The following is a 25,812-nucleotide window of genomic DNA, read 5'->3' as shown; positions in this document are numbered from 1 at the left end:
ATTAATTGTAGAATGTGTTTAGATTGATATGTGGCGTTGCTTTTGATTTACACAACAGTTGATAGAATTATGACTTCTGCTGCCTTTTGCTCCCTTTACAAATATATCTACAGTATGAAATGCATTCCCCTTCTCTCCCCTCTCACACTTGTTAACATACAGCACATCTTCTTAGATTCTTAGATTTTGGCCACTTCCTGCATCTCTCTTTCTCATACATTGTACTTATTTTCTAAGAAGGTTGTGAAGTCTTTCAGGATAAAGGCCCCATGATAAATTTTTGACTTTTACACACTCTGGCACTGAATTACTTTAGCGCCTATGAACATAGAAGTTTAATTTCTTGTCTTTGTGGGGCTCATCTGACTTGTATCCTTAGTGCTAACTGCCCCGTTTAACTGCCAATAATCACAATAGAAACAAAACAGCTCACACAACCAGTAAGAGCATTTGTCTTTTCAGAGTAGTGCACAAATTAACCTAAGCTTGATGCTTCTCTTCTCAGTAGCTACAGACCGATTTCAAAATTACCGTTCATTTCTAAGATTTTAGAAAAGGTTGTGGCTAAGCAGCTTATAGCTGTTCTAGATGAATACAGCATTCTGAGAGACTGGGTGGGTTTATCAGGGGCTGCTTTGGACTGGTTTGAATCCTATTTGCATGAACGATCCTTTTCTGTGGCTACCTCTAAGTACAGTTCCTCTTCTACTTTTCTTGCCTATGGTGTGCCACAAGGTTCAGTTTTGGGGCCTTTATTGTTCTTACTGTATTTACTTCCTCTTCAACACTTATTGAGCACTTTTAAGGACATTTCGTATCACTGCTATGCAGATGATATTCAGGTATATATCTCCTTTAAGCCCCATGATGTTTCCAAGCTACAAATTTTGCACAAGTGCATAGACTCCATTAGATGTTGGATGGCTGGAAACTTTCTTCAACTAAATGAGGAGAAGACTGAAGTTCTTGTTTGTGCTCCTAAAACTTTTGTACCTAGTGTTATGGAAAACTTGGGTCCACTTGCTACATTTGCAAAACCGTCTATCAGGAGCCTTGGTGTTAGTATTGACTCAGCTCTGACTTTGGATGCCCATGTAAAATCTTTGGTTCGCTCCTGTTTTTATCATTTGAGAAACATTGCTAAGCTGAGTCCCATTGTATCGCGCTCCGAATTAGAAATTGTCATTCATGCATTTGTTTCATCTCGTCTGGACTACTGTAATTCTTTGTTTACTTGTTTATGTAAAGCCTCTTTGGATCGTCTGCAAGTTGTTCAGAATGCTGCTGCAAAGCTTCTGACCAAGTCCTCCAAGTTTTCCCATGTCACACCCCTGCTGATTCAGCTGCACTGGCTCCCCGTTAAATTCAGGATCCAGTTTAAGGTTTTGACCTTGACTTTCAGGGCCCTGCATGGACAAGCACCAACATATATAAGTGAACTTTTGCATCCATACATTCCCAGCAGGTCCCTGAGGTCATGTGACCAGGGCTTGCTTGCTGTCCAGCACACGAGGCTGAAAACAAAAGGCGACAAAGCTTTTGGAACTGTGGCCCCCAGATTGTGGAACTCTCTCCCTTTGAGCCTGAGATCTGTGGACTCAGTGGTCACTTTTAAAAAACAGCTAAAAACCCATCTTTTTAAACTTGCTTTTAGTTGATTTTTATTTTTAGGTTTTAGCTTCTGTGAAGCACTTTGTGATTTTTATCTTGAAAGGTGCTATATAAATAAAGTTTTACTTACTTACTTACTTACAAATTGAAGCAATTAGTGTTCACATAGAGCAGCTCATGCACTCATTGTTTTTACAGACATTTCCTGTTAAATTCATAAAAACAAAACAGCAAGCACTCTTTGGCCACTGTGGCTAAAATTACCAAACCTTTCTGTCAAATTTACGTCATGTTTTATGACACGTGTAACACCTGCCTCTTATTATTTAGAAATTTGAATGTTTATTTCTCTTCAGCTATGCTTCATGACTTCAGCATGTTTAACTTTTTGCTGTTAGCTTCTGCAGCATTAGTTGTGAGAAGTTAAGTTTTAAAAATGTCAGTTCTGAACTGTAATTGTGAACAATGATTTGACACTTGTTCATAAGGTTGTATTGATATTCCAGTGTGAAAAGGAAATTTACAAGTCTTGCATAACTTTATACTGAGCAGAAAAATGTTATGGTTACAAAATTGTTACTTTTGAATTTAGTTTAAGAGTTATGGATCATGTCATTTTTTTAGGAGAAGCATATAACCTACAGCCAAATCTAATTTCTAGCCAGATGCATTAGTGCCTTAAAGGTAAAACATGAAAGCACATGTGTGCTCAAACAAATGGACAATATACTTTACTTCAACAAGGATCTGAAGCATGACTACTCCTGTCTTCAACTATGGGATTAACACACATACTGTCATGTCTTCAGTACTGCAATACAGTGTGCAAATGCTTTTGCACAGGTGAATAGGCATGTCCATGCTTCTTGGTAAAGTTTACAAAGTTTGAAAAACAAATTGTTCCAAAGGTCCAAAGATTTATTTGCCTGGTTAGACCTTGGTTTGTTACTAATTGATCAAAGATTGGATAGATTTTTACTGGAAAATATCACATTAAGCTTGGAGGCAGATGTTTTCAATTTTAAATGAATCCACTCTAGAGAAACTTTGCCAAAGTAGAGGGGTTTTTATGTGTGGCCAAAATAAAAAAACAAAACATAACCCTTACATCTCCTGATACCGTAGTTGTACGGTCACCGTGGTACAGAATATGGCTCTATTGCGTCTTCTTTTAGAGGAAATTTGAAGGATTTGTCTTCTGCTGCTGATTTAGAAAATATTGTCATTATATTAAAAACCCCTGTACCAGACTTGTACAGCCCCTTCTGTTTCACTGGAACACCAGACCTTCTTCTAAAGTTACATTTAAACCAGAAAAAAAGATTATATTTTAATTTTATAAAATTATTTTCAGACATCACTTTGGCTAGTGTTTAACCCTTTACAGCCGATCGGAGCGGGCACGCTCTGTTTTGCGTAACTATTTTTAAATCCCGGTAGCTCTGCAACCACTTAAGCTAGCACAATAATTTTTTTTGCATATGAAACTGGAGGAGTTGTACTTACATCTTATGCCATCAGCTTGTCCTAGGTCACAGTTTCCTTCCACATATAGCTTTGCAAAAACTGCATAAAAATCACTTGCAGCAACAAAAACATGATATTCCAGAAACACGCTTCGCCGATCCATCAGCTGTTTGTAACACTTCCTACGTCCATCAGCGCGAACTATCACATGACCGCATGACCTGCCCGAAACCGGAAGTGACGTCATTTTGCGGAAATGTAGTTTTTTACGATCGGGCCCTTATGAGCTTGTGTTTTACTTGTTATGTGTTTTAAAAAGTTATGTTTGAGTTTATGACTTTCTGTGTCGTTTCTGGGATGCTTAGGACTCATATTGCACTGCTGGAAATAGTTTATTTTGATGCATATGCTGTTATTTTGCAAATTTGCACTATAATATTTATTTTCGTTTTTCCTGCAGTATATAAAAATTGGTGTATTTCAAAAATAAAACTATGAAGACACTCAAAATAAATTTCCTGTGGTGGGAAACTAGTTTGTGTAACTTTTTTGTATTTACAGTTTTGAGGGATAAGCCTCTTAAATTTCTCTAACTAGAAATATATGTTAAAAAAACAAAAACGATTTTCAATTTTTTTGTAGTTTATTGCACTTTTTTGCAATTTATGTAATTACTATGCACCTAATGCAGACATATTATTAAAGTTTGGGCTATAATGGTTGTATTGATGTATAGCAACTTGAAATGCTCCCAAAAATGGCTCCACAGCATGTAAAAATATAATATAAGCTCTGGCGAACTTGGTTCTATGGTAGGTCTTAAAGGGTTAAACAAGCCGTACCTTTACTTGACGCAAAGCAGAAGTGGAACTTGTGCAAAATATATGTCAGGTTTCATATCATTGCTTTCATAGTAATGCAGTGCTTTACTTAATTACGTAAAGTAATTCAGTACACTACTTGTTGCATTACTTTGCATGATCTGACTGCATTGTCACATTAGTACCAGTTGATATAGACATTAGGCTACAGTGGCTACAGGCCACACAACAACACAACTCTCTATCCTAATGAGAACACATATACGATTTTTCTTTTAGTTTTTACGTATAAACAACAACACAAAGAAAAGTTGAAAAGCAGCACAAAGCGATTTTAAAGCGTTTGGCAAGTTAGTCTACTGTAGAAACTTTACATTTACATCTACATTACCTGTTGAAGTTCAGGGTCTGACTGCTTTAGGCTGAGGTCAGCATACACTCAGGTTTAACATTATTCTGGCTTCTTGGCTAGCAATGGCTTAGCATGTTGTCTGAAGCAGAAACTTGCAAAGAGTTGTGTTAGCAGTATAACGCAGTTGTTGCTATCCTGGATGCTATTTTCCATCACATGCTTTTTGTAAAATTTAAAAAAAAGTAATGTCCATATCTCCACTCCTCAAAATCTCTAGTCCACTCCACCGTTTCTCTCAAGCAGGTGTGCAGAAAGAAAAAAAAGCATGTTTGATGTTTTTTTTCTTTTCTTCTTTCAAACCTGGCACGCAGATAGTGGAAGATCTTTTGTAACGTAAGTAACAACATAATCATAATTTCATTATTGTACTTAATGAATTTAGTACAAGGACGTGTTACATTACTGCGTTACTAAAAAATGTAATGTGATTCCAGTAACACGTTACTTTGGAACATCGTTCTAAACTAATGAATAAATTCAATTAACGGTTGTGTCCTCATGGAAGAAAGAGTGAGTGTGCACACTTATGTCTTACTCTTGTTTTCAGTAGGGCAGGAGCAGGTTGAGTGATGGATACATTGTTTGTGTGTGAGTAAGAAAGAGAAAAGAGAGTGGGGAGGTCTGTTTTTAATGAGAAGAGAGTTTGGAGCAGACAAAGAGGCCAAGCTACTGGAATGTCAACAAGAAGGCTCTATGTATGTATGTATGTGTGTGCATGCTTGTGTGTGTGCATCCAATTACATTAGCTTTTACTCACTCAAAAAAAAAAATCCCATGGAGGCAATGCACAGATCATCAACAACAGTGTCAACGGTGTCCAAGCATGCGCTGCCATTCATATATCCACAAGGACATAGTGATCACTGTGTGTACAGAAAAGCATACTTGAACCCCACACACACAACCACACCACTCTTCCTGATACCCTGTTTTGGAGCTGCGATGAGCCGTGTAAAATGAAGAGCAAACATACCTGGATGTCATTATAGCCAGACTTCAGACCAGCGTATTACTAAAACATGGGGCCTATAACCAACTGTGTGTGCGTGTGTGTGCATATGCTTTTTATTTTTGCAAGTTTTCACACATGAAGTACCTTGTGTGCCAACAGATGAGTGTGCTGGGTGTATTAGCAGTATGGCAAGTTTTAATATTTATTCTGTAATACATGGCATGAGAAATACATACCAGCATTGCTAGGTTTGCAGGAAATGTTTCCCTGCCTTTGCTTAAGGTTTTCCTTTGTATTCGCTTAATTTTTGCATTTCTATCTTGCATTCGTTCCTTCTTTTCTTACAAGTGTGTGCTCTCACTGCACACACTCATCCATAACATGTGTTTTGACATTCCTTCAAAGCACCAACAAAGCCTCTTAATTTCTTGCATTTGGAAACACTGTTGTTATAGCTCTGACATTTCTGCATTTTTGTGGTTTCACAGTCTGTGGCAAAGAAGGCTGACCTGTCTGTGGCTGCGAGTGAGCACGAGACCATGTGATGGTGTGTTTATCATAAAGAAGGACAGAGAGACAATAAGAATACAATTGGAGGTTAATTTGAGTAACTGAACTTTTAACATCCATATATATGTATTTTCTTTGTTCTGAGCTATGATTGTCGCCACTCTGTCCCTGCTTCTTCGGTTTTTGAAAATTTAAAGCAGAAAAAAAAAGACAAAATGGATCTGTACTCTCTTTGGCTCGTGTGTAGCACGGAGCCACCTGTCTATAACAGAAGCAAAAAAAAGGATAAAGTAGAAAAGGGAGAGAAAAAAAGACTACTGACTTTTGGGTCATTAAGGTAGAAGTCCATTGATTTTGGCTGTGTCTACCCTGGCCAGTTCTTTCCGCTTGTTATTGACCATCTGGTCTGCACTTTTTCACCAGATCTGCTGTCTACTGTCTGCTGTTAGTGTAAAAGGGAGCATATTTTAATTAATTCCCATATAGGTTTATAGGAAGAAAAAGATTCAAATGCTTCTGCATTGCACCTATTCATTTCAAGTTTGGAGTTTAATCAAATATAATGCACACTGATTAAAACTTGACTTGACTTCACAAAATCAGATTAGATAGCACGCTTTTTTGTTGCTTCTTTTTTTGTTTTGTTTTTTAAGGATTTTTAAAGATACTGTGACAATAGGTTTTTTTAAGTATAGGGTGGGTTCCCAGAGAGTGAGCCTTGGAAGCTAAGCTAACCCAGGACCATTACAGATTACATGGAAAGGAGGGGTGATAGTCAGTAGAGGTGTCATTTGCATCTGGGCAACATGGGGTACCAGGAGTCAAGACACACAAGAGAAGGGGATGGTAGACAATAACGGAATACATGTACCGCTGTTACGTATTTAAAATACAAAATATGAGTAACTGTATTTCGTTACAGTTACCGTTTAAAAAGGTGGTATTTAGAATACAGTTACTTTGTTGAAATAAGGGGATTGTCGCGGGTCAGGATTGTTTGGGTTTTGTTTGACAGCTATGATCTGTTGTTCCAGGTGGCAGCGTTATGGTTGCCATGGTTACAGGGTGACTCGCTCTCACTGCGACTGTGTGTTTCCTGGGTGAGAGAGCGCCTTTTTGTTGTTGTTGTTATGCTAAGCTAATAGGCAGAGTGTTAGAGACATAGCCCTAAAGAATGTGGCCTCATGGGCAGTGTAGTCCGTGCTGCAGGGAGAATGGACTGCCATATCCGTTATGTGTTTGTGAGCGCGAGGAGGCAGAAAAAGGAGAGTGGAAAAGTACGAGTTATCATCGAGTAGAAACGGGAGCTGGAAGCATGTAAATATAATAATAACCACTGCAGCCAAGAAGATAGTGATGGGTTTTCTGGCTCTTTTTAATGAGCCGAGCCGTCTCTTTCGGCCCTGAACTGGCTCTTCAGGTTGTTTTGTTGCTTTAATTAATTTATTATTAACAACAATATAAAATTATGCACAAAAGGAATTACTAATGTAAAAAAAAGAGTGGTTTTATTTATATATGTTCATATATAAATATATGCGGTGGCCCCTAGAGACAAAGCACGTACAAACTCCAAAACACATTTCTAGCGTTAACTGAACTTCCAAAACAGAGCTACCTAGATCACTTAAATTACACAATTGAAAGCATGAAAGCATGTGTGTATTGTTTGTGTATTTATACACAAGCACTCATATATATTCGAATAATTTAAAAAAAATTCATTTACCTGTTACTACCACACACCAAATCTGGTCATTGGTACTTCCTGGCTTGTGTAGCCAATAGGTAACAAAGCTCAACACTGCGCCTAGCATCCTGGAGCACTTCTGTTGTCTTTTGTATGTGTTTTGGAGTTGAAGTGCTTATGTGAATGGCTGAATGAGGCAAGTTGTGTAAAGCGCTTTGAGTACTCAGAAAGAGTAGAAGTGGCTATAAAATAACCAGTCCATTTAAGGGGGTTAAAGTGTGTGGTTAGATGACAAGATCAAGGCCCAGGTGTCAACTCCAGATTCACACATACCAAAGAAAAACAGCTGGTGAACTGGAGTCTGTCTTGACAACCTTCTTTTAAAACAGTTTTGCATGTTTGTGTGCATAACCATACTTGAAGGTATGCACACTCCTGCACACATGGGCAAAATGATCAAACGGCAGGTACAAAACCATCTTTCTTTTTTTGTGTGTGTGTGTGTTTTTTCCAGATTGTGCGTGTCGGTTATGTGCGTCTAGGGAAGGACCTAAGTAACACTTCTCATGTAGATGCGCGTTTTAGAAACAATCTATCTTACTCAAATTGTTTGCTGATTTTTCCTAAATGATGTGATTATACAAAACAAAATGATCTTTTTGTTTTATTTAGGACTCTGACTTATGATCACTCAGGTCGTTATTTCTAATCAGGATTGTAACTTACTGCATTAATTAACCTAAATCCTTTTGAACTCCCAATAAATGAGTATAATAGAATGAGCATTCTCCAATCCATGTCAAATCAAGGCTTTGAAGTCAAGAGTATTTATGAGGACTACTGGAAAGAGAGGCAGGACTGTCAGGGGAAATTATTTGCTGATAATGATTTTCATTGTAGCAAATGTTATGTTCAGCATCATTAGTCTTCCTCTGACAAATGATGAGCGTGAAACTGTAAGTAAACTTCGGCGTCAAGGACAGAGCAACAACACCCTAGGCTTTGCTCCAGTTCAAATAAATCTGCGTGTTTTCACCACTGGCTTCTTCTAAATGTATTTGTTTTACATCTTGTTTTTTTCAGCCCTTCGTTGCATGCCAGCTGAAGCTCAGGAGACTGAGTAGTAATCTGTGCCTCCTCAGCTGCTTGGATTACAGATGGCGATGTGTTTTGCAGTCGCTGAACTTGACAGCAGCTCTTTTCCTTTCACACCTTGCTTGTTGTGTGTATTTTAGCACTGTTATCTGAGGAATCAGAGACAAAGAAAAAAAAAAGACCAGGAGGACATGCACTCATGCACACATTTTATTATGTAGGTGTGTAAGTCTGAGTGTGTGTCATTGGTTCTGTGCACGTTAGTGTGCACAGTCACTGCGTGCATTGTCTGTTGTGTTTGTTACATTTCCACCGTCACACATGATTGATTGCAGCTTCAAAACTACTCATGTGCAGGTCCCTCGGTACTCGCCAGTACTTGGAAACCAGTCACACAGCAAACACTACACTCACACAGCCATGGAAAAATCATTCTTGAATTTCAAGGAATCTCTGTGGTGACAGTGACATAGCCCCTAGTTCCACTTGGAATGGCAGTTCTTTGATTGCTGACTCAAATAACAATGAAAAAAATGCTGGAAGCCCCCCCTGCTGTGTGGTGGAGTTGCGCCCATGCCCCATTTAGCTCCCACAGCAACAGCTTGACAAACTAGACTGATTGCTGTTCCAAGAGTTAGGAGATTGATAGCTCAGTGGCAGCTACTGCACACTGGAGTTCAGCAACAGGACGGAAATAACTTAGATGCATTCCACCTGCAAAATATGCTGTTTAATAGTATGCTTTCTTACTTTTAACCTATTACAGTTTTTTACAGACGCTAGGACACATTTCTCAATACTTAAGTCACTTTTGCAAAACTCTTCACACATTTCTCCTAACTGACCCTCAGCCTGGCAAAGCAGTTCATTTCACATTCAAAATGCACTACAACTACCAAAACACTTCATTCAGGTCTCAAATGAACACATTCCTCCAGAACACTAGCAAAGGTTGACAGCCGACAAACACACTTTGTCACCCACAAAACAATAACCTAAAAAACACTAACAACATGTAGCATTACACAGTGTTTTCCTGTGTAAAACAAGGACACATCTCTGTTTATAATTTCAATATATGTTACTGGAATGAATCAGACATCATGTATTTATGTTTATGTATTTTTATTTTTTTGCACTAAGTAATCCCAAAATACAAGAATTTGTATACACACCATCCACTGATACACATACAATAGTAATGCTAATCTACTCGGTCTCCTCCATTTGGCCACAGGTTCTCATCCACATCACATCTTATGTCATCTAGGGCAACACACCTAGGAAAGAATCTTCTGGCATGCCAGAATTGAAGGAGTTGAAAAATTGAAGGAGTAACAACTGTGTAGATGTTCATCCACAATGAGAATCAGCTGTGGCTGGTTAAACTGCATTGTTAGATTTAAAATATGTTTCAATAAAATATTGCCGTTGGATTTTGCTGTCTTTTCAAGTTTTGCATTGTGTTATTGTTTTGACCATGAGTTTAACAGTTTTGAAAACAGTATGTAAGCACATGCAAAATGTCCTGTCCGTACAAAGATTTTTGGCAGTTGTTGTGTCTGAGTGAGAAGATGATTCATGAAATTTGAGAGATGTAGTCATTGAATGCATTTTGAGCCAAGACAATGATAACTGGTCCTCAGTTTAGCCCACATAGACTTCTGTTGTGCTCACTGTGTGAGGAGTTTTGCAAACGTGACCTAAGTATTGGGAAATGTGTCCTAGCGTCTGTAAAAAACTGTATTAACAATAACTTTTCCAAAGCCAAATTTTCATTCTTTACCTCTTCAAAGAATGTTTCTTGACCTCTGCAGCAGTTTTTTCAAGCTACACCTGCCTAGGAGCCGATTACAACCAAAGTTCAATAGGCTAAAACTTTTAAACCTTTTTACAGTTTTTCTCGATTGCTAAAACACATTTCTTGAAACTACGCCTCATATCCTCACAACAGTAAACACAAATCCATAACCTCTCACTCAATTCCCCAAACATCCTATTTCCAGGTCAAAATGAAGCTCTACACCCAAAACTATTCACTCCTGCTGAAAAACCAAACTTTGCCCTCAGACATCAAACACAAGCCCTCAAAAACACACACACTACAACAGAGTTTTGCACACTGGTACAATTACAGTTTTTTCTGAATGCTTAAACCCTAACTGTGATTCCTGTAGCACAATCTCTAAAACTATTCAGACTTATAGCAAAACCACTCACTGAGTTTGCAAAACTAAAAGCACAAAAACTGCTTTGCACTCAGTTTGCAATTTTGTAACACACACTTTGCAAAACTGTAGGCACAATTCACTGCACAACACTCAATTACCAAATTTCCAACACACTCCTAGCAAAAGTATACACATGTATGGCTATCATTAACACTAATTTGCCAACTGTCTGGCACACTTTCACATGTGAAAACTTTTTTAGATAATTAGTTCACTTTGCAATCAGCCTAAGCACTATAATACAGGTAAGCTGTGTGTGCGGAGTACAATGGAGGGAGCAGAAAGAGTGAGAAGTAGAGGAGGCCGAGGAAGAGGACGTGGAGGTGAAGAAGTAGGATGAAGAGGACGACAAGGACAAGGAGGAGCAAGAGGAAGATGAGGAGGGGGGAGAGGAAGATGAGGAGGGGGGAGAGGAAGGGTAGGAAGAGTAAGAAATAGAATTGCTGATGACATCAGAGCTACAATAGTGGACCATGTAATCAACCGTGGAATGACCCTGAGGGTAGCTGGCCAACGGGTCCAGCCTAACTCGAGCCGCTACACTGTAGCAAGTACCATAAGGACATCTTGAAATGAGAATCGGTTAGTACAGTCACTTCGCACAAAGATTTGTAGCACTGCCATATGCCAATGAGAAACACACCAATACCATTGATGTAAAAATACTGAAATTGTTACTTTACAGAATTGCTAGATGACCAGATGCTGGGGCAGAGGAAGCATGTTCACTGCAGACCAAGTAACCCATATAGTCATTATGGCGATTGCAAATAATCCTATACTTGGAAATAAACACTTGTGTTTGTTTTGATGTACTTGAAGTTTGGATCCCTCTATGCTTATGGATCTATGACAGAAGTATGAGCTCAAACTGACATAGCCTACCTTGTGCACAGAGAAAGCAAAAGCCAGATGTGTTTTGTATTCATACCATCAGTGTGCAGTTGGCGCATTGTGTGCTTAGTAGATGATGGCTTGTGTGTACTGTTTGATACGGAAACACCATTTTTACGAAGGTGTGAAGAGTTAATCTAGCTGTGTTTGCTTTTGCAAGAGAACTACAATGTTTTGATTATTGGGTGACAGGTTTTCTTATTTGTGTGAAGAGTTTTGCAAAATTAGCCAATAGTTACAAAAAATGTGCTTAAGCAATCAGAAAAAACTGTAATTCAAAACAATAGTTCCAAAACAATTAGGTTGCTTATGGTTCTCCCCTTCAAAACCCTTGTCACATGATAAACACAAAAGACGCAACCAATGTATGTACAGTGGCACATTGTCATTCATGTACTATACAGTACAACACACACCAGAAACATTATCCCACCTCAGCATCTTGTCTTTGGTCTGGGTCAGGCCAGAGAATCTCATCCACATCACAGGCTATATTGGCCCCAGCCAGGCAGCGGGGGTAAAATCCTCTTGCATGCCTGATCCACCCCTGGCATGCATCTACTGATATGTCTAGGCAGGCCTCTTCCATGGCCTGAAGGAGGTGAACACGGACATAAGGTTCTCGGTCATACACTTTCCACCGCCATGCCGAAAATAACTCCTCTATCGGGTTTAGAAAGGGAGAGTATGCAGGCAGAAAGATATTAGAAAACCTTGGGTTATTGGTAAACCAGTCACGAACCAGAGCAGCGCGATGGAAGCTGACGTTATCCCACACAACAACGTAGTGAGGCTGCTCTGGCTGTGCTGGTTCCCTGTAGTCCAGCTGGAACATATGTTGTCTTAAACCATCAAGAAAAGCAAGGAGAAGCATAGTGTTATAGGGTCCTAGTACGGCATGGTGGTGGAGTACCCCTCGTTGGCTGATGGCTGCGCACATAGTGACATTCCCCCCACGCTGACCAGGGACATTTACAATAGCCCGATGGCCAATTATGTTCCTCCCCCTTTTCCTTCTTTTGGTCAGGTTAAAACCTGCCTCATCCACAAAGATTATTTCATGGGGAACAGGCCGTCCTTCAATCTCAAAGATTCTCTGCAAAACACATAACACAGTAGAGTCAATCGGTACCCTGAACCACAGTTCAAGAGTGCTGAAATGGCAGCATAAACTGCCATGCTGTGATGGTACACAATACTTTATACAGTATCAAAACTCATACCTGAACATATTCCACACGTTGGTTCTTCACTCTGTCAGAGTTTCGTTCGAAAGGGACTCGGTATGCCTGTTTCATCCGGAATTGATTCTTTCGGAGGATGCGGTCAATTGTGGAGAGGCTGATGGCATTTATGCCTCGAAAAAGATGATCATCCTCAATCACTCTCCTTTGAATCTCTCGCAGGCGGATTACATTATTTGCAATTACCATGTTTACAAGTTCCCTCTCTTGCTCCTCCGACAAAAGCCTTAACCTGCCTCCACCAGGTGGTCGTCTCTGTGTCCTACAAAAATAGAAGCACTCATTACTGTAACTGTCACACATTCATTTTACAGGAAAATAATGGAAACATACTGAAACTCAAGACACATAAGTTCAGTAACTTACAAGTTACTGTACAAAGCAGTCTTACTGCAAGTACACCTACCTGTTTTCCTCCCTGAAGGTTCTGATGATGGAGGCAACAGTGAAGCGACTCAAATTTGGTTGTACTCGTTGCCCAGCCTCCCTCATAGTCATCCCATGGACAAGGACATGGTCAACTAAAGTGGCTCGAATTTCATCCGAGACTGACTGTCTTCGTGCCCTTGCTCTTCCCCTTCCTTGTCGCCGTCGTTCTCCACCTCCACCTCCTTCACCACGTCCTCCTCCTCCTCCACCTCTCCCTCCTCCTCCACCACCTTCCTGTTGTCCTAGACCACCTCCTCCTCCTCTTCCACCACGTCCTCCTCTTTCACCATGTCCTCTTCCTCCACCACGTCCTCCTCCTTCACCATGTCCTCCTCTTTCACCATGTCCTCTTCCTCCACCACGTCCTCCTCCTTCACCACGTCCTCCTCTTTCACCATGTCCTCTTTCTCCACCACGTCCTCTTCCTTTGCATCTCTTTGGATCCATTGTTTCAAACCTGAATGAGCTGACTTTGGCCCTTTTATCTATCCATCGCAGGTTCTGATTGGTGTGTGCTAAATTTTGACTCCTAGTGTTTCCACCTGGTTAATTGTGTGCTAATTGAGCTCAAGCTATGCTGACTTAAGTTAACATTATTGCATGCTAGTGCTTTCTAAATGACTACATGGTGTAAGAACTGTAAAATGTAGGGATTTGTGTGTAGAGTTTTGCAGTAACAGTTCACCAAATTTGAGTCATGTGTCAAAGCAGGGAATAGTGTTTATAGTTCAGGGAAATGGGTGTGCTTTTTGACCAATAGCGTTACGGTTTTGAAATTTTAGTTTAGAGGCCTGGTTATAGTGTTTAAGCAATCGAGAAAAACTGTAATAGACAGACATTAACAACACCCTGTCATCTTTATTTCTTGCTGGGATGTCATCACGCTATTTATTATGTGGCAATGCGTGTTAATGTAGAGCAATATATAAACATAATTCGTTGTACATCAAGTTAGAACTTTAAACTATAAGTAGGCACTCATTAGAAACTTAGTTATTAAGGGGCATCAACATGGGAAGCGATTAGCAGTGATTTGGCAACCAGAGACTGTAGAAAATCAATGACATTCAGCGACTTTAAATGTGGATGAGCAAAATAACTAGTGGCAAAATAAAGTGTACGGGATCTGAATTAAACATTTCAAAACCTTGAGGCAATTGATTAAAACAACTGCCAATGAGAGTGAAATACACTGCTGACTGACATATAACAGAATATAACAAAGATATGTTACTGTAAATCTTTAAATAGAGGAGGATTATCTAGGCAAGCAAGTGGACCTTGGAAGGTCCACTACTGATCAGTCTAGTCAGATCTGTCAGTAACAAAGCTAATTGCTTCATGTGTGGGTGTCCCTATAGGCTTTGTGCTAATGCTAAGTGTATATACACACACAGACAGACAGATAGACAGACAGATAAAACTGTCCTTGTTTCTGCACCACAGGGGAAATAAGAGTTTTACATTTCCCATCGTTGGAACTATCATAACTTTTTATCACATGCAATACACTTTTAGCTAAAATTTCCATGCCACTTCAGTTCCCTAGTCAAGGTCATGGTATATTTGCACAGTGTGCCAGTGATGAAGGCAGTAATTTTTGCTGATATTATCTTGGAACCCAGGAATTCTGTCATATATTATAGTCCATTAATTAAGACAGTCATTTCTCTATCCATCCACCTCCCCCTGACTTCTCCATCTGAAACCCTTTCCTCCTCTAGCTGCCCTTCACCTCCCTTTTTACTTTATACTTTCTTGTTCCTTTGCTAACTTCCAACACGTCCCCTTTCCTAAATCCTTTGGGGTGACTTTCTTTTTTCTGCCGTTATTTTCCTGTCTGTCTCACTCTCTTTCTCCATTTTATCATCCCCATCACCATATTAATTTTCCCCATATCTCTGTTTTACTCTCTTTCTTTCTTCTCTGTCTGTTTTTCACCAACTGGTTTTAATAAATGAATGTCTTGGTATTAGCACTGACCTTTTGAATTTGGCTCTTGGGGATGTTTTGGGTTATGTTAGCTATGTTATTAACCAAAAGGATTAGGGCTGTGAGGGAGGTTCCTGCTGGCTTATGTCTGATTAGTATTATCATTATTTAGTCTTGCCAATGGGAAGCAAGAAGAAATATTTATTAGATACACACTCAATTCTAAAAACTGATAATAAAAGTTTCTTTCCCCTTATCTAAGTTTACCATGATGCCACTGATGTTGCTCTTAATGCTATATTGGATGTATATCAGCCCCTAAAAGTAATTTTAATCCCATCACCTTAACTTTAGCCACAATAAAAACTGGTATGGAAATAAGCTTAAATGTCATTGAGAACAATAAAAAATCTGATATAAAATGTCATCAAATTTGTTTCTGGAGGGTAGAATTAGGTGAAAGAATCACTTGAAACTATCAGAACAGGTTGAAACAATATGAATTAGATGTTGAGCATTGGTTTCTTGTTGATGTGGCAAAAAAGGAGAATACATTCATAATGGTAGACTACGACAGACACTTTTGGATTTGGACTCAAATACAGGAAAAAATATAAGAATAAACTTGAACCTTAAAATGAGAGATCAGGTGTCTCTGTTATGAACGACATGTACCCACTGATTAAAGTCTTGGTGTAAAACTGCCCTGATGGAAGTATTGTCTTGCTGGATGGAAAGTGTCACAAGGAGTCAGTGAACGGCTTAGGAAGTATGAAAATGATGCTATGATAAAAATCTATCTATCTCAATCTAACTTAACATTTAATGGAGAATTTAGAAAAAAAAAAAAATGGAGAATTTGGACTGATGTGTTTGACGTAATTCAAAATTAAGAACAAATATAGTTATGCCATTTGAAGAAATGACGTAGATCATTCGGAGGAGTTAAACACGTAGAATCAAAGCCAAAGTGCACTGAAGCTCTTCTGGCCCCATGGTGGCCCAAAATCTTGTGTGCTTTTTTTTCATTCTTTTTTTTCCCACTTAATCCAAAAAAGAAGAAGTTAAATGTATACGTCAAATAGAAGAAGGTGCATTTAAGCGATAACTCCACCTAGGGCTGGGCGATATATCGAGTTTTTTTAAAAATATCGATATATTTTTATACGAGATATAAGATGTGACAATATCGTTTATATCGATATAGTCTATGTTACGTTATAATTATACTTGTGGAGCCGCAGGTTTGCCTCTCTTTCGTCCACTTTTGTCTCTACGCAACGTTACTCGGCCTCGCCTCTCCTTCACTGAACACAACTCCCCCTCCCCCATAGCTTCACCTGCAGGCAATGACAAGATGAAAGCGGAAAATCTCCGTTAGCGAGTTACCGCGGATCGCCCCGTGCATGGGGCTGGACGGCGTCAACGTGTTAGCGAGCTAACCGCGCTAACGAGCTAACCGCGCTAACGACATGCAGCCCGGAGGGGCTGCACGGCCTAAAATCCTTTCATTTTCTCAAAAATCGACAGTGCGCCTTATGTATGAATTCTGGTTGTGCTTACTGACCGCGAACCGATTTTATGTGGAACACAGCGCTCAGCAATCTGTCAAAAAATGTTTTAATATGACTTTGCTAAGCTACGGAGCTGCACCGCTTGATGTCGGAGGATTACGGCTACCGAGGAGGAGCCTCGCGGAGTGATACGTACTGTGTGTGTATAAGGACCACAAATGGCACCTGTTCAGAGACGTGGTGCAGCTGTCTCTTTGTTATTACGCTCAGCGTCTATTAGTTTACATTTTGACTGCACAATTGTGAGCTTTTTGTTATGCACAAAAACAACATTTTCTTTTATTTATGGACCATGATTATTTAATAAATGCTGATAGTTTATTTTTGAGTAATTTCTTCATGTACATCTACGCTGTATGTAAATAAAAGTGCCCGTGTGACATCTGGGACACAGTGTGACTAAGAACTCTCTTTTTGTTCTTAACTTATGGCTTTAAAAAAAAAAAAATCGAGATATATATATTATATCGCCATCCAGCTAAAAAATATCGAGATATGAATTTTGGGTCATATCGCCCAGCCCTAACTCCACCTGTATAAAGTAAAAACAAAGAAACAAAAAAATTGACAGCTCTCAATTTTCTCTCACCACTCAATTTTTTTTCTTTCTCTACCGCAAAACCTACAGATGTTTCTGATCAAAGCAGTGTTATCCAGCTGTCTCTCCCCTCAACCCCCCACCCCATCCCTGAAGCCAATTCTCAGGAATCTTTCTCCCATTCCTCATTTCATGACCTCTCTAATCCAGGCTTGTAAAATATTAACTGCCCTACTCAGTCTCAACAATTCATCCTCCCTCTTGTGCTGTACCCCTTTCCATCTAACATCTCTCTACTCACCACCTCCCATTCCATCTCTCTTTCCCTGCACTTCCTCTCCTTTTTTACACACCCCACTTATTCTCTCTGGCTCCCAAGTTCCTCTCAGAACATAACCGTCTAAAACGTGAAGTATCAATTAACCCGGTTGCCTGCAAATCTTCCTGTCTTCTCCAGTGGATTTGGCAAGCCGGATGATGGGCAATGAACAGACTGACACACATAAACACTCAGACACTCTACGTTTACTTGTGCAGTGGGGCCAAGATAAGATGGCAGGAAACAGGAAGTGGATTTATTTGAGCATTGGTGCCCTGACTCATAGACAGACATGCACAGAAAACACGCATACACACTCACATACAAACACTTACACAGCTGCAGCTGCCTCAGTGTTCACATAAAAGGAGAGGCAAATGCAGAGAGAGCGAGTGAATGTTAAGCTCTCCGTGGGAAAGAGAGACAGGAGAGGATAAAGTGATAACTTCATTCCAAGATGTTTGCGGAGGAAGTGTAAGTGTGAGAGCGTGTCTGTGGGTGCAGAAGTTGCATGTTCATGCATACTTGTGTAGAAGTGTGGCCTGTATGCATCTGTGAGAAAAGTACACATAGGTCTGTATCAACAGTACATCTGTATCAGTGCATTAATATGTGCATGACCGTGAAAGTGCCAACAGCAGTTTATTGCTGATAGTTATTATGTCATACAGCAGTTAATCAGATCTCTCTTTTATAAATTGCCAGGAGGATTTAGCATTTTGCTGCGTCATACCTCACAAAACATCTGAGGACCCTGCCTAACCAGCTGTGCCACATGCTGACTGAGGCAAGAAGATTTCAGTGGGCCTGTGAAAATGATTAGAAAACAGTATCTGCAGATGCAGAATACTGTATACAACTGTGATAAAAAAAAATTAACATACATCGTAATTTTGAGCTTTAATGATTTCTTTGAACTTCCACTATTAGTGATATATGTGACAAAGTCTGAAGGGAAGTAATTTTTTTTTTATTCCTTCCTTTAATTTGCAGTATTTGCAGTGTGTTTTTGATATAATCTGCGGAGAGTGTTCGTAGTTAAAATAAAATCCTGCGGCTTATTTGCACTGCAAATAAACAATTTTGTGGCAGACTTTGCAAAGCTGCTATCACTGTCTGCAAAGCTGACAGTGATAGCAACCTTGAGAGTAATTTTGTAAATAAACATGCTGTAAAGCCAAAAGTATTGCGAGTTTACTTCCAGTTTTGAAATGTGTTAGCCTTTCATTTGCCCTGTTCTCATTACAAAACATTTTTAGACACAAGGGTGTCTGTGCTAAGAGGAAATGCGATATCACATTCACTTAAAGTGAATGTGAAAAGAAAACTTGTGTCTGCAATGATTTTTTGTTTGGCCGTTTTTCTGGTTAAAATATATAAGCACATCATTAATGGCTAACCTTCTGACTTCTACCAGGATTATTTTTTTAATTCAGCTTTAGAGCTTTTTCCACATAGAAAAATTAGACTTTTTTGCACTATTGAACATTATTTGCAAAGAAATAAGAACTCTGTGGCTTGAGGCTGTGTAATAATATGAAATAATTTTGGAAATGATTTTGAAAGCTCAGAGCCTGAGCTCACAAGGGTCCAATACAAAGACAAGTGAAGGCCAAAAGTGGAGGAGGGGTGGTGGATCAGAGGGCCCTGGTGGTGGATCAGAGGGCCCTGAGCAACAGCCCAATCAGACATGAATAACCCATGGGTGAAATCATAAATAATTTACTGCGTATGCTTACTCTACCTGTCAGGACTAAACTTAGTAATTTACTGTTTATCTAACATACAACAGTATAATAAGTTTAAAGAAACTCAGTGAAGCTGATTCTAATAAAATATAGGAAACTAGAAGACTTTTTTAAATGGTGGTTACATATTTTCATTTTCATTCCTGACCCTGTGTTATGTCAGATTTTACTAGTTTATAGTGAAAACATATATACATCTTGTAAAATCTGTCTAAAAATGTAGCAACAACACTGATGAAAAAAAGCTTGTAAAATTGAATATGAAATGTTTATTCAAGAACACGCGCTGGCAAGTCAGCAGAGAATTTTAAGCAAATCCGAGCTTCTTTCAAATATACTAGTTTTCAAGTTTTCCTTTTCAGTTAATGTGAAATTGCAGAAGAAGGAAAAAAAAAGTCTTTCTATTCTGAAAATAAGATCAATACTCACTATTCTTCCAATCACTGTTCAGCTGTGTGCATTTTATTTCTCTATATCAGTAGAATTGGCCCAGGCTGCATCAGCATGTGCAGCCACCGACTGAAAAAAATTGATCTTTTCAACCTAAACTGATAATTCTCCTGGGCTCTATCTCTGTGTGTCAGCCAATCCAACATTTTACTGTTGGACTTTCAAAAGGCATGGCTCCCCTTAGGCATACAAATGTGATTCACTGATAAATGTTCTAGTGAGTTACAGCCTGACTGGAAAGTGACAGAGTCACACAGTCTGATATGTACATGGCAATAAATCGACAAAGAGGGCTGTGTGTACATGGAGAACTGCACATTGTCACGGAAAAATACAGCATGCAAGTGTGCATTGTTGCGGACACACAAACACAGAGAATATAAGTCTTTGGGATGGTAAATCAGAATGCCAACGCTGAACTTCAATTTCATTTCACGCCGTTGCTGTGCAGTCACATCATAACTTACAGCTGGTTGCTCACAGACACACACTTTAAAAACACACATGTGTGCACAAGTGAAGTCACAGACACACACTGATAAGGAATCATCCTCATATATGACAACAACAACAACAACAAACTTTATTTATATAGCACATTTAAAAACCAGTGGTGTACCAAAGTGCTTAACATACAAAAGAGTAAGATGAAGTAACAGGGAGGATGAAGGCTATAGCAAAGAACCAGCATGGTAGCATGTTAAATGGCATTAAAACACAGAGGCAAAAGAAATGCATATAAAAGCATAAAAGAACAAAATATATAAAGGATAAAAAAGTCAAAAGATTTTTGGCAAGATATTCTGTGTAATGAAATGCTAACATACACACACATGCTTACACAGTTGGTTCACCACAATCAAAATTCATCAGTATTCCAATCTAGTCAAAAGGGTGTTCATGATAGTTTAATGGCTTGTAGCCTTGGTTACAACATAAATCTGTGCATATGAGTCTGTGACAAGGTCAAACTGTGAGAATTTGTGTGTCCAATTTGTGTGTCCAATATGGCTGCTGCTCCACCAGCTCAGAGAATATACCAAACTGACTTCACTGCAAAGAGTGTATATCTTACTAACCCTTTTCCATACCATGTAAGCTGATCAACATAGTTAGTTTAAAGTGTTTCAAAAACAAACTACAAATGTGTTCTAATGAAAACCAGATTTTTAAAGTTGTACACAGCAAATCCAGCATGTCCAAATTAACACTGTCGGATTTGATTTCAACACTATTAAAGTGTCTATATGGGTCCACACCAGAGAGTGTTAATTTAACTCTTTTTGGAGAGTTGGTACGTTAACTCTGATTTAGTGTTAAACACCAAATCTGTCTGGAGTTGATAATTTAACACTTAGTGTTAAGAGTTTATATATTAACTCTCAAAGAGTATTTTAGTTTAACTACGTAAGAGTTATATTCTAATTCATTCTAAAAAGCAGGAATTTTACTGTTCTGAACTTCTAGAAATTTCTTTTGGAAATAAACATTTACTAAAAAGATGCAATGGTTTTTGAAAAACATTTATTCTGAACTGTGCACCACAATTTCAAAACATTTTCTGAAAGATGTAACAGTATACATGTTCTCACTTTCATTAGAACTTTGTTTATCAAAAGGTCTGACATGGTAAATGCAAATAACAGCATTCTCATCACTTATTTCTTCAATACAATATGCATGTCCTTCATTCATCCCTTTGTGGAACTTCAACGCACTTCTGCTCTCCCCCATATTCCATCTTCACAAGCATATCCTGTGTGGAGATTGAATAAAAATTAGTTGACACTAATTAATGGCACAAATAATCCAGTAAACAATTGCAGCACAGTAAAAAAAAAAAGGAATCCTCTTTGAGCCATTACTTGTGTAAAGTATTTTCCCAAAAGACAAAGACACAGGCAACCGGTAATACTGAACTAAATGTAAAACCTCAACCTTTTTAATTTTTACCTAAACCGTGTGCACAAAACTCTGGAGGGATCTAAATGCTAACGTAGAATCCAGTCAGGACGTCAGCTACTGCTGTTTGCTCGTTTTTTTTTATGGGTGATCGTTTTCAGGCTTCAAGTAGCACCATTATACCAACATTTCACATTCTAGACATTGTTTTAGGTGTATTTGACCAAAAGTTTGACTGAAAATTCACATGCAAGCTTTTTTCAAGGCTGTGGTATTTGCCGCAAACAATACCTTTCAGCTAGCTAAAACAGAATGTTATGCTATCACCGAGCAACATGGCTAATGCCTTTCACACAGCTTCGTCTCAACTCCAAAGAGCCACAGAAGTAAAAGCTAATAACAATTGAAACAATCTTTGAAAAAGTGACTTACCAAGCATGGCAAACAACTCAAATATGTAGAGCAAAATGTTCCGAAACGGCTTCACTTCAGCTTCGATTGGAGCCGTGCTGGGGGCGGAGTCTGTGAATTTACTCTATTGGTGTCATAGCCCCTCTAGGAGTTCAGAGTTAAGAGGTCAAGAGTTAATGTTTCCATTGTAACACCTCCAGATTTGACATAGAAACACTCATTTTTAGCACTCGATTTTAACTACTATCATTTTACACCTCAGAGTTACATTAAAAGAATGTGACTCTGCTTAGAGTAAAATTAACTCTACTTTTGCAAGAAGACTATTAACACCAAAAAATTTAACACTTTTGAATTTGCTGTGTACTTTTAAGTTTTATGCTATATGTGAACTATTGCAAGTCTTTTACAGCACTAGTTCAGTTTAGCCTATAACCTCTGAACTACATTTGCAAAATTAAATCATTTGAAACCCCTTTCCAGCTCAGAAAACCCGATGAGAAGTTTATCCTCTAAGTCAATGGCTGCGCTTCATCCAAAGACATTTGACAGCAGAGTATTAGAAAGGTATAACACTGGAACTTTATATTTGAACAAGTAATTCTAGCCATGTTTAATCAGCTAATCAAACAGCACGGCTGCTCTTACTCACAAATATCCTCAGCGGCACAAGTCTAATGATAATTTGCCTTTAACTGATCTTTCTGGTCAAATAATTATTAATCACGGTCTAAGGAATGAAGACAATGAAGACAAGAATTGAAAAGGTGTCATTGCATTTCACATAAAGCAAACAATACAACACTGAGTCTTTGTGTGTCTTTGACTTTTTTCCCATAAAATGTAAATTTTTTTCTTCCAATAGTCTTAACTACATTTGTGCTTGCTTTAACCTTGGCCTGAACTACTGTATTTGAACACTGTTTGTGTGTATGTGTGTGTGTGCATCCCAAGTGTATAATCTTATATGAGGTCAATTTTTTCATGATTACTGTGTGTATGAACTAGGATTGTGGTATGGCAGTTTCATGCATAGCAACATTGGAAACACAAGCAGATACTTATGATTACAGTTTTTTACAGACGCTAGGACACATATATCAATACTTAGGTCACTTTTGCAAAACTCTTCACACAATTCTCCTAACTGACCGTCAGCTTGGCAAAGCAGTTCATTTCACATTCAAAATGCACTACAACTACCAAAACACTTTATTCAGGTCTCAAATAAACTCATTCTTCCAGAACACTAGCAAAGGTTGACAGCCGACAAACACACTTTGTCACCCACAAAACAATGACCTAAAAAACACTAACAACATGTAGCATTACACAGTGTTTCCTTGTGTAAAACAAGGACACATCTCTGTTTATAATTTCAATATATGTTACTGGAATGAATCAGACATCATGCAGAATTCGTTAATATTTGTTTATGTATTTTTATTTTTTTGCACTAAGTAATCCCAAAATACAAGAATTTGTATACACACCATCCACTGATACACATACAATAGTAATGCTATTCTACTCGGTCTCCTCCATTTGGCCACAGGTTCTCATCCACATCACATCTTATGTCATCTAGGGCAACACACCTAGGAAATAATCTTCTGGCATGCCAGAATTGAAGGAGTTGAACAATTGAAGGAGTAACACCTGTGTAGATGTTCATCTACAATGAGAATCAGCTGTGGCTGGTTAAACTGCATTTTTAGATTTAAAATATGTTTCAATAAAATATTGCTGTTGGATTTTGCTGTCTTTTCAAGTTTTGCATTGTGTTATTGTTTTGGCCATAAGTTTAACAGTTTTGAAAACAGTATGTAAGCACATGCAAAATGTCCTGTCCGTACAAAGATTTTTGGCAGTTGTTGTGTCTGAGTGAGAAGATAATTCATGAAATTTGAGAGATGTAGTCATTGAATGCATTTTGTGCCAAAACAATGATAACTGGTCCTCAGTTTAGCCCACATAGACTTGTGCTCACTGTGTGAGGAGTTTTGCAAACGTGACCTAAGTATTGAGAAATGTGTCCTAGCGTCTGTAAAAAACTGTAAACATTAGCAGTTTCATGATCATTGATGTGCATGTATTACCTTAAATGTTGTGATAGAATGCAAAGCTGTGCATATATATCTTCTTTACTTCTGAACTGCATGTTAGATTTAAAATACATTTAAAAGTAACAAATTAATTCCCTTAAGAATCGTTGTAATTTACAATAATGAAATAATTCTATATGTACTATATTTTCTTAAACATTTATTGTGTTAGAATCCTAGTGTTATGCACTTGCCGTTGCACAAGTTTCTGTACACATGCTAATGTACATGTATATACATCACTATAAGTTAATCTGCCTGTGTTTGTTTATGTGGGCTCGTTGCTTAGTAAACAGCTCATGGAGTTAGATGTACAGCCAGTTGCTTTTTGGGTTTCTCTGAATGGTCTTGTTTTTCTTTAAATAGCCCCTGGACAGCAATACTGGATTGTCTTGCAGGTCTTAGCCAAAATATGACATTATGCTGGCTCTTTATCGTTAAATCGTAATATACTGAAAACATCACAGGACTGCATAAGAACTGCAATGCCCTCAGTGCCCACATTTAATGCAAAGTTCAAGTTTCCTGGCAAGAAAAAAAATGTTGAGAAACTAGCCTTCCCTTGGGCCCTGATGGTGTGGTGTACGTGCGGGTGCACACACATTGAAAGAAACTTACCACATTACATTTTCAAGCATTTCAAATGTAATATATGTGGTATTTTTTTAAAACCCTGAACTTGTGACTTGAATTATGCATTCACTGTTTTGTTTGTTTTACTTTTAAGCTGTGGTGTAACTTTTTTTTTAGGTTGCGCTTAATGTTTGTGTTGTTGGTGGTAAGCATGAAAAGTAGCAGATGAAATGACATTAAATCATGAATATAATGCTAGCAGCATGCCATTGACGTGGTTCATTTTTGGACTCTGGTGTTTCAACTTGAAAGGAGAGAAAACAAAAAAAAACTCGCACTAATATAATTCATCAGATTGAATCCTGTTTTTAGTTCCAAAATTGCGTACTTTTGGTTGCTAGATGAGAGGTTTTGGAGGTAGTCAATAAATGATCTTTTCTTAAGGCTCCAGGGTAGTTATAAGCTCTGTACTTAGGCAGTCTCAACTGGCTTCAAACCAAATGAAAAGAATAATAAGTAAAATTAGTAACACTAAATCTTTGTGAAGGACATTTGTGGTTCATATTCTCATTTAGCAGAGAAAACCAGTGTTCTACCACTGCGTAAAGTGCCCTGTCTATTACCAAGAGAACAATAGCACTTGAGTTGAATGCCATTATGGTTATTAGCCCTGCTTGTCTAGATGGTCATGAGGCATGAGGACATTATGCAGGGCAGTCTACGTATACGCGAGTGAGTACATGATTGTAATCATAAGTATCTGCTTGTGTTTCCACTGTTGCTATAAGGTGTATTATGCATGAGTGGCATGTTAGAAGACTACTGATCACTGATATACCATGAATGAATACTGAAGTTTCAACACAATTCATATGGCATGTAAGTGAGCAGCATCAAGGTCAGA

The 25,812-nt window shown here is 38.5% G+C and overlaps 2 protein-coding genes across 3 annotated transcripts in view; one reads left to right on the top strand and one right to left on the bottom strand.

The window, feature by feature from the left end:
• Positions 1-25,812, top strand: part of cntfr (ciliary neurotrophic factor receptor) — a 233,937-nt gene that overhangs the window by 101,473 nt on the left and 106,652 nt on the right. Inside the window, exon 1 of one of the 2 annotated variants that reach the window (XM_085359688.1) lies at positions 22,778-22,797. The exons of the other annotated variant lie outside the window; for it this stretch is intronic. The gene's annotated coding sequence lies outside the window, so the exon portion shown is untranslated. Of the gene's footprint in view, positions 1-22,777; positions 22,798-25,812 lie in introns of those variants that run through there. 2 annotated transcript variants of the gene reach the window in all.
• LOC146628752 (uncharacterized) lies at positions 1,239-13,466 on the bottom strand. Its single transcript, XM_085358910.1, has 5 exons — positions 13,334-13,466; positions 12,907-13,189; positions 12,597-12,779; positions 12,426-12,509; positions 1,239-1,406 (listed from the first exon to the last, which is right to left on the bottom strand). The coding sequence occupies exons 1-5, from the start codon at positions 13,423-13,425 to the stop codon at positions 1,239-1,241; spliced, it is 810 nt and encodes a 269-aa protein (XP_085215036.1). The 5' UTR covers positions 13,426-13,466.

Source organism: Diplotaxodon limnothrissa, linkage group LG7 (assembly GCF_057381915.1).
Source record: "Diplotaxodon limnothrissa isolate DT_005_m linkage group LG7, D_limnothrissa_male_GT1.1, whole genome shotgun sequence".
Classification (NCBI taxonomy): Eukaryota; Metazoa; Chordata; class Actinopteri; order Cichliformes; family Cichlidae; genus Diplotaxodon; species Diplotaxodon limnothrissa.
This window is presented reverse-complemented; position numbering and strand designations above follow the sequence as displayed.

Coding starts and splice junctions, on each gene's coding strand:
- LOC146628752 (XM_085358910.1), bottom strand. CDS start 13,425: ATGACTATGAGGGAGGCTGGGCAACGAGTACAACCAAATTTGAGTCGC. Junction 12,510..12,596: donor CAGCCATCAGCCAACGAGGG/GTACTCCACCAC, acceptor CATATGTTCCAG/CTGGACTACAGGGAACCAGC. Junction 1,407..12,425: donor GCTTCCATCGCGCTGCTCTG/GTTCGTGACTGG, acceptor TTGTCCATGCAG/GGCCCTGAAAGTCAAGGTCA.